This window comes from Triticum dicoccoides, chromosome 4A (genome assembly GCF_002162155.2).
Source record: "Triticum dicoccoides isolate Atlit2015 ecotype Zavitan chromosome 4A, WEW_v2.0, whole genome shotgun sequence".
In the NCBI taxonomy this organism is placed as follows: Eukaryota; Viridiplantae; Streptophyta; class Magnoliopsida; order Poales; family Poaceae; genus Triticum; species Triticum dicoccoides.
In genome coordinates this window covers 723,588,505-723,597,817 of record NC_041386.1, presented here as the reverse complement: position 1 = coordinate 723,597,817, position 9,313 = coordinate 723,588,505, and the positions used below count along the sequence as shown (strand labels likewise).

The window sequence follows — 9,313 nt, the reverse complement described above, 5'->3', positions numbered from 1 at the left end:
TGAAGATAGAATTGGGTAGATAATTTGCAAATGAAGCTAACATGGAGTAAACAGACGACATGCCGTGAATAAAAGAAGGATGTCCGATTTCTCCAGGGAATCAAATGTGCTTAAAGACATGCCAATAACAAACATGTTCAGAAAGAAAAGGGGAATATTACATGCAAGGATCACTGTTCTTTAGTCTGTTTGCCGTTTCGAACTGAATCAACCCAATCAGATTCACAAGAATGTTCCAGTACCCTTCTTCAACCATCTTCATTCACTCCGGCAGCTCGCGTTAACCTTTTGGTTTTCGTTCTGTTGCTAAATCACCTTCTCAGGGCCTTATGTCTGCCAGCACTAATCCTTTCTCATGCCCAATCGCGATTCTGCATCAGTTAACGCATCACGCATTATACATTGGAGGCAACAAGGCCAAAATAGAAAAAGTACGACCTTGTGAACTATTTAGTGATGATAAAATGCTGCCTTGAATGCCAACAATAAACACAATTAGGATGAAAAAACTATACACAGCCAAGCAGGCATATTCGAATTGTAATTTCTTATCATTTGCCTTTCAAGGATGTGCACTAGCAGCAAGACAATTTTTTTTTCTTGTAATCAAATACTCTATAAAATATAACAAGGTACTTTTCACTATATACCTTGTTAATCCCTTCAAACATGCTACAGAATTAACTTTTCCGAGCTTGAAGTCCAGTGTCCGCTCAAGCCTGCAAAAATATGACAAACATCAGTAATTAACACTTGTAAACATATAATATGGTGAGGATCAAACATCACAGAAATGCCCAACCAATCATTTTTTTAGAAAAGTATACATTTCGTCCATCAACTCCATCAACTCTTGACGGAGTCTAGATTTAGTCCCTCAACTTTAAAACCGGACGAGTTGCACCAGGAACTACTGAAACCGGACAAGTTAAGTCCCTCTCCTGCCTGGAAGCGGTCTCACAATGACGTGGACGTGGTTTAGACCGGGTCTTTGTCCACGTGGCAATCCCTAGCGAATCTTCTTCTTCCTTCTCATTCCAACTCAGGTAGGCATTTCGCCAAGCTGTTGGCGCGTGTCCAGCAGCAAGAGAAGGATGTGGGCATGGAGGCCTCCGCCAAGGGGGCTCTGGTCCTTGGTGATGTCCGCGAGGCCGCTCCAGCGTGTGCTCCCCGTGCGACGCTGACGCCAAGCTCATGCCCTCGCCTCGGTCTCGCTTCCTCTCCTCTGCTCTCGCTCTCGCCACCCCATCCAGAGCACGCCAACAGCCACCAGAAGCCAAGCGCTGCAGCAGCAAAGCCGCTGGACCGCGGACCAAAACTCCTTCTCCAGCCGCCACCGTCGGTCACGATGACCAGGAGAGTGGCACGAGCCAGGCTCGCATTAGGCCCCGGGAGCCCACGGCCGGTGCACCAGCCCTCTGGAGGGGCTCGCCAGAAGACATCTCCAGCGGGACTCCGTCGCTGGACACACTTGGCAATGCTCGATTCATCTGGGCGTCCTTTGGCGGCGGTGATAGCAGAGGCCTAGGAGCAAAGGGGGTAGCAGGATGCCGCTGCAAAGCAGCTGGTGGCCCAGGAACGCAGGCGGCAACGCGAACGAGCAGCGCACACCCACTGGTCGACGAAATGCCAGTCATAGGTAGGATGAAAAAGGGAGAACATGATCTGAGTAGGAGAGAGAGAAATTGCCAACTGGACTGCATTTGGTCAAAACCATGTTGACTTAGCATGAATAACACTTTGGCTGGGACGAGGGACGAAATTTGTCCGGTTTGAAAAGTTCAGGGTGCAAGTTTTCTGGTTTTGAAATTGAAGGACCAAATTTACACTCTACCGAGAGTTTACAGAACAACAAGTATACTTTTCTCCTTTTTTTTTTAAATTTAAGAATAGTAGATTGGGGTATGAGGCTCCTTTTATTAAAAAAAAATAGCGAGCGAATAAGATCGTGCACTGTGTGTCAAGACTTGTGTTGCTACAGGGGAGTTGATAATTACCGAAAGTTGGTGGAGTCCCACAGACGAACTGACCCATCCCATGAAGCTGTAATTATTATTAGAAGATCCGGATGGAAACATGCAATCTTAACAACATCTGTATGCCCTTTCAGTGTCTGAACACAATTCCCTGTCTCGCAGTCCCAGATCTGACTCCACAAGACAAAAAAACTCATGAGTGAACAAATATTCTGTCCGTATGATAAGGCGCTAGTCTATTCTTCAATGAAAATGCAATACCTTGGCAGTTCTGTCTTGTGAACCTGTGATCAAGTATAGCTTATCACCCAGACTCAAGTAATCCAAACACACAATCAAATCTGAATGCCCAGACAAAATTTGCTTGCATTCACCAGAATGCAGATTCCAAATCTGCAATTTCAAGCAAATACATGTATCAGGAAAATTTGGAACGTCCAAGATAATTTTTACCAAATGCATGCAGAGGAAATATAGACAAACCTTTACTGTTTTGTCCTGGGCACTGGCAAACATATCGGTGTCCTTTGGGTTAAATACAATTTGCTCCACAGTATCGCCTTTATCAAGCTCACCAAAAATGGCAACCCGGTGCATGAAGCTCCTGTTTGCGTAGGGTCCGACCAATTTATCAAGCTCACCATTGGCATAAAATGTTTTTATCAAATGCCAGCCCTTTCCATAGTCCCAGAGCAAAATTTTACCATCTCGGGATCCTGACAGCACATATGGCTTAGTTCCATGGATAGCCAAAGACTTAATAGATGTTGAGTGTTCACGCAGAACATGAATTCTCTTTTGTAAATCCCAACTGTACACGCAGAGGAGTCCACTAGTAAAACCAGCCAAAATCCATTTCTCACGGGCTATAAATTTAGCCAAACTAACTGCAATGGGATAGATGTATAATGTTATATTGCCTAAATTGCAATGACAGAAAGACAAAAAAACATTAGGTCAACGTGGTGAAAGTCAGAAGCATGCCTTCTCCCCCCTTCAACTCAACCAATTCCACTTCCTGCGGATAGATATATGCACAGAAGTCAATTACTTCTTACATACAAGAAAATTAAGCATAGTAACTGAGCAAAAGTGAGATGGTTAGCAATGTTAGCTGGAGTAGCCAAGCTCGACGAAGCGCTAGTTGAAATCAACGTAGCAGCAGTACCTTATGAGTAACAGTAATAACAGTTTAAAAATTTGTTGATTTTGTGGATATACACCAGCAAAAATCAACATATATGGTTGATATATGCACAAGATTACCGCACGACATCCCCATGGCATCTCCAACTGAGACGCCTTCGCTCGCCAACGTTCCCACCTCATCAGCAAGAATTCATGTGGGAAGGTGTTATTCATGTTGATCTAATGAACAAGCCATCTGAAAAACTGTATGAGGGAGAGCTACGCCCCAACGGTAGCCAGTATGATTACTGGACTAAACGTCTCACCGATTTCCATGCCTGGCTAGGAGAAGCCCCAATTTACCCACTATGACTTGTAGCCCTCAAGGGAACCACCAGGATTAAAGTTGTGCAAAAAGGTCCAGTGGCCCAAACAGTGTCATGCTCATGGGCCTTCTGGTGTGTCCAAGTCCCTACAGCCAGGGCCGTCTCCAGGAATTCGGGGGCCCGGTGCGAAATGCAAAATAAGGCCATAAAAATTCTAGAATATATATTTTCTTATAAAAAGAAAAAAGAATGAATTCACACTCCATAAATTGTAAGCTTATACCAAGATAAAAAAAATGTACTCTAAATTTGTCGAGCAACTAGCTCGGAAATTGGTGTGTGACAACTTGGTCAACTAGCCTAGTACTATAGATCTTCTCTAAACAAATGGATTGATAAACTGAATCGTATGCAGACAATATACTCACTAGTATAATCATTCAACAGGACAAAATACTAAATTAAATAGGGAATCAGTTTGAGCACACCTTGTGGACAGATCGGGATGTCCTCACCTAGGCCTCGGACACCAGCGACAAAGAAAACTGTGGAATGAATTCTTCATGCGGGCAGTGCAGCGGGTTGTTTCTCCGGGCAGGAAGCAAAGTGACAAACGCTCCGTCTCCGTGCGCCGCCACCGCCGCCGCACTTCGTCGGTTCATCTCCGTGAGGGCCCTTTTTTCTCTTCCGAGCAGACCCCACGGGGCTAGATCGATAGATCGCGATCGGCGGGCTGTGTCGATCGGGACTGACGAAAGGCTTATTTTGGGAGATTGTGGGGCTGGCCCAATTTGAGAGAGACGGGGACTAGCTGGGCTGGCCTAAGTCTGTGCTAGTTGTGATAAAAGGGCCCAACACGAAAAATACACTAGACACTGGCCCAAAATCGGGGGCCCCTGGAATTTGGGGGCCCTGTGCGGTCGCACAGCCCGCACAGGCCCCTGGACGGCCCTGCCTACAGCCCATGACACCTCCAATTGCTTGGCAGAGCTGGAGATTAACTCCGCAGCATTGAGCTATTTCTGGTAGCATGGGGCAGTGAGCGAGTTCTGACTTCTTAGCGGCAGCAATTGGGAAATGACGAGTTTGATGCTACTGCGATGACAACAAGGAAGTGGCATCAATAGTTGCCAGAGCTGGAGGGGAAACTTGGTTTCTGGTCCTGGTCGAGGATCCATCGGGGAGGTTAACAGAGTGGGGAGACACATGTAAGAGAAGAGTAACAAAAATTTGAGTGCAGGCGGGAGACTCCAATAACTCCTTTTGGCTCCCAAGTTCCATGGCTCCTAGTGCGCCAATTTTATTTTGTTTGGAAATCATGAAAGTTGCAAGAATTTGCCAAGACATTAATGCACGTATTCATTGACATGTCAATTTAACTGGTAAATTTTCAGATAAAAAAATCAAATGTGTGCCAACTGTGCAAGAATAACGAATTTGTCCATATATCCAAAATTAAATTTGCTTTATTCGACCCTACTTCTTGTTTCTTTCATCTGAAAATATTGAATACTGAAGTGGTTAAATGCTTTCCAATCCACGGACATGCATTTTTTTTACCATTCCTTGCGATTTGAATGATATTTTGATATTCTTTTACCATGGAACCCAGGAGCCAAAAATCTGCACTTGGACAGACTTGTGGTATCCTGGTGACATGGTAATCTGCGTAAGCAAAATTAAATCAGCAAGACACGTCATCTGGCAAGTGGACTAAACCAACTCCCTGAACAAGCAGCCAAAGATAATTTTAAACAGTATTGTAAAGGTTGTGAATGAAATACTTGGTTTTAAAGGTCAGGCCGCTAAGTAGTCCAAGGCCCTAAGGTCAGAGGATTATTTGGAAATTTCCTTTCTATTAATGTAAGAAAATCCATCAAAATTTTGGGACCACAACATTTGCTTTCCCCCCTACATATATACTGAAATTGTATGGCTTGTAGAAAATTGTTGAGTAAGTTATAAGTCACTTGCCTTTGTACGATAGTTCATTCGGAAAGACTTGTCTCCTTGAGTAATAACCATCCTGTATCACAAGAGAAAGATTTTTCTTAAATAATGCAGTCATAGTGCAAACAGAAAACTCAATTTCTGTACCAGCACGAGAAATGGATCCACTCACCATGTATCTGTTGGATGCACGTCTATTGTCGACACGGACTTTACTTTTGATATGATCTATTCGTGAATACCGAATTAGAGATGGTTAGAAACATTTCAGAATGTGGCGCAGGTTGATACAAATGAAAACAGGGCAAAGGTTGGACTCACCTTGGAGGCTACAAAAAATACGGCCAGCTCCACGTTTCGGCTCTTCTCTGTTTTGAACATGTCATGTGTGACATTTGTGGTCATCAAGCTTTGCTCCACGACGGTGCTCTTCACAGTGACCACCTCCTTGGGGTTGAAGCTTTTGCGTTTTTCTGGGAAAAAAAATCTTACAAGAACATCTAGGGTGGATTGTGGTGACAGAACTCCTTCGCTGTTCAGTAACATGGTGCACTTCGCTGCATTATTATTTGAACATATACTAAAAGCCACATAGTAATCAGTAATGTTGCATATCTTCAGTGTGCTTGACACGATTTGCGCAACGGGGAAGCGCAACTCGATGGGCTCAACCTTGATCAGCTGACTTGGGACAATTGATGAGCTTATCTGTAACACATTGCGAAGTGCTTGATTAATGGGAGCCAGATATACACACAATCGAAAAACTTCAGCTTAGGGCAACAAATACCCTAATCTAGATTCGACATGTTTACTTCATCAATGACCAGAATGGAAACTCTTGACCGTTATCACAACATTTATAAGTATCAGCTTTCAACGTATGACAAAATGGAACTCTGGGCATTGACCATTTAAATGCCTTGCCCTTCCCTCTGCCCATCCTTTCTTTGCTCTATTCTTTCTTTTTTCTCCTATAATAGAGGGCTATGGCATATAGCGGCAACCCTTAAAAACAGTTATAGCTGGGCTATAGCGAGGCTATAGCGGCAAATTGTACATGAAATCATTTAGCGGCAACATTGCTCAAACAGCTATAGCGGAGCTATAGTGGGGCTATAGCCGGCTATTTGAAACTATGCCTAGTCCCATGACCCCATCATTTCCTAGATCATGCGATCCATACTATTGAGTTGGATCCTACTTTGGCCAAGAGATGCATCATGGAGCACCATCATGGTCGGTGGACCACCACTGTCCTACATAAGGGGATCGGGAAGGGCCCACATCCAAATGTAAGCCCATGGTGCCAACCTATAAGGGGAAGTTGCTTTTTTGCACTGTACATGTAGATAACTTGAGCACCAGTTACATTTAGATAATACAAATAATTGTGTCTTCCTTCTAGTTCCCTAAGGGAGGTGCTTAGCTTTACACAGGTTCTGTTTCTTTTTCATATATGGATATCATCATTGCTTACCACTTTAAAATGGCAGCTTCACTAGACACCGCTGCTTAAGAGGTGCTAATGGTGATGGACATAGTTCAAAAAGATATAACTGCATTCTAGTGGATAAAAAACTCAAAAAGGAGGAAAACCCCCGACCTCTGCATCAATTGATGCACACAACAATGTATTATTAATTATTAAGCAATGTCAAGCAAAGCAAAGATCGATGCCCAAAAAATTGGCATACAGAAACTAAAAGAAAAATAACCTGAGGCCAGTTTCTTCAATTGGCCTCGCCATAGCCTTCTTCTTTGACATAGTTGCTTAATAATGTCGGTACACTCTCACTCCAGGCACCCATTCAAAAACATCTTGTGGTGTGGATGCCCTAAAAGCAGTTGTTTTCGACATGTGCCTAGTCAAACTTTTCACTACCAGCATGTTTTTAGTAATTTATATGAGAATATGAGATACACAAATGCTACAAGTATATATTTTTAGGAGATTAAAATATCAAAATTATGTTGAAGTGCGTAAACACATAAAAAATGAATATGTAACACTTTGCAGACTGTATGTGTCCAGAGAAATAACTTCTAGAGAATTGGAGGGAGTAGTTTGTAGAATCATAGTGTCCCACTTGTGGGGTCATATTCTCTCCAAACCAATATAACTGACTTTTAATAGAAAAAATAAATGTGAGACGTCTTTATTTTATTAGGGAACTCACCTCTTCGATTATTCGAACCGTGTCTTTCTTAGAGCCCATGATTGCAACGGTGTTCTCCACACTGCCATCCTTCTTGTACTCCAGGACTCTTTCTACTAGTGGTAGTCCTTTGGTGGTCCCAACACTGCCATCCTTCTTGTCCTCCATGTCTATTTCTACCGGTGCTAATCCCTTGGTACTCTCAACACCGCAATCCTTCTTGTCTTTCAGATCTATTTCTACCGGTGCTAATCCCTTGGTACTCTCAACACCGACATCCTTCTTGTCCTTCAGGTCTATTTCTACCAGTGCTAATCCTTTTTCATTTCCGATTACAATCCTACAATAGATTAACATACTGCACATTACACCGAGTTTAATATTGGACGTAGCTGATGCAGTGGCCTGATGTAGATTCCACAATTATCTAAAAATATGATTTTGACATTTAAAGAAACATAGCCAAACAAATAACTTAAGATTGTGCACATTATACTAGCTTTTTCGAGTGGTTCCCAATAGCTACCGCTTTTTTAATTTTGTGCAGGAGAATATACTGCTTTTTGCGATGGAATATATACCTAGCTCATTGCTTCTGATGTGAGTACATACCACATTTTGGTGATGTGTATTACCACTTTTTGCTACCGAACATATGCCACTTTTATGCGATGGAGTATATAGCAATTTTTTAGATGGATATACTACTCTCAAAACTGGTACAATTTAATAAAATTTAAGTATGCACCGAAAAAGAGTGGTGCATAGAGAAAAGAGTAGTGCATAGAGAAAAGAGTATAAAATAAAAAGGTTAATTAATGTAGATATTGGTTCAATGGGCAACAAGATTTCAATCTAGCGTGGCCTATCACTATTAACGTGGAACAACTTTTTTCGAAGTCCATGTGATCGCTCCTGTGTATACATGACTAGAACACAACTAATTAATCAGATTAATTAATTAAAGGTTAAGTGGGTTTATTACTAAGACTAAACAAGCCACTGTGGGAACTGGGAACCAAAGAAGCACACGTACAGCACCAAATAAATTTGACTACATTTTTAAACATACTTTCCTGCTGTAGACTTATTTTGTTGAAACAAAGCGGCATAATGAAGACCATGTTATTGTCGTAATAGACCTATATTGTTACTAGGAGGTAGTAGATATAAAGATATGTGTAATAATTGAATGACTATTCATGCAAACAATAGGTCTTAATGGTTAGAACTCCACCGGTGTGAAAATTTTGCAAGCCTTGAAAGGACTATGACAACTAGCATCCCAAGGAATAAACTCCGGAATTAAACATATTGAAAACTACACACTACTACTATATTTGCAGTCTAGTTCATTTTAATTTGCACTTAGAAGATTATGCGATTGTATGAAATCAATTTTCTTAGTAACCAAATATAAGTATGGAAAACATGGTACTTCTGATCATATACCTTGAACTCGTCAAACTTGCAATAGCATACACTTCTCCGAGGTCAAGGTTGAGCGTGCGCTCATGTCTGTAAGAATGTGATGCACATTGTTAACACTTATACATCTGCTGTAGACTCTGCCTTAAAGATGAATGCCAAACTAGTAAAATTTTGCATAAATTATATGGAACTTATTATCCCACTCATAATATATTTATTTACTGATAATACTTACCAAAAAAGGGTTTCCCCGCGCTTTATATTATAAAGCAAACATCATCTCAACATCCGGACAGATCGATACAATGCACACCACCACTGCACACAAACACACACACCCAAG

The 9,313-nt window shown here is 42.0% G+C and overlaps 1 protein-coding gene and 1 long non-coding RNA gene across 2 annotated transcripts; both read right to left on the bottom strand.

The window, feature by feature from the left end:
- On the bottom strand, positions 1-7,517 carry LOC119288190 (coatomer subunit beta'-2-like). Its single transcript, XM_037567816.1, has 10 exons — positions 7,099-7,517; positions 5,702-6,088; positions 5,553-5,608; positions 5,405-5,456; positions 2,961-2,994; positions 2,460-2,863; positions 2,238-2,369; positions 1,998-2,146; positions 651-719; positions 1-371 (listed from the first exon to the last, which is right to left on the bottom strand). The coding sequence occupies exons 2-10, from the start codon at positions 5,924-5,926 to the stop codon at positions 320-322; spliced, it is 1,173 nt and encodes a 390-aa protein (XP_037423713.1). The 5' UTR covers positions 5,927-6,088; positions 7,099-7,517; the 3' UTR covers positions 1-319.
- Positions 7,518-7,837: 320 nt separating this feature from the next.
- Positions 7,838-9,313, bottom strand: LOC119288191. Its single transcript, XR_005141134.1, has 3 exons — positions 9,206-9,313; positions 8,992-9,057; positions 7,838-7,879 (listed from the first exon to the last, which is right to left on the bottom strand). It is a non-coding gene; the product is annotated as an uncharacterized LOC119288191 (long non-coding RNA).

Bases quoted from the DNA above. Each gene is read 5' to 3' on its own strand.
- LOC119288190 (XM_037567816.1), bottom strand. From the start codon at position 5,926: ATGTTACTGAACAGCGAAGGAGTTCTGTCACCACAATCCACCCTAGAT. The intron at 2,864-2,960 runs GCATGCTTCTGA...ATCCCATTGCAG, and splicing joins TGAGTTGAAGGGGGGAGAAG to TTAGTTTGGCTAAATTTATA. The intron at 2,370-2,459 runs GTTTGTCTATAT...TTGAAATTGCAG, and splicing joins CCCAGGACAAAACAGTAAAG to ATTTGGAATCTGCATTCTGG.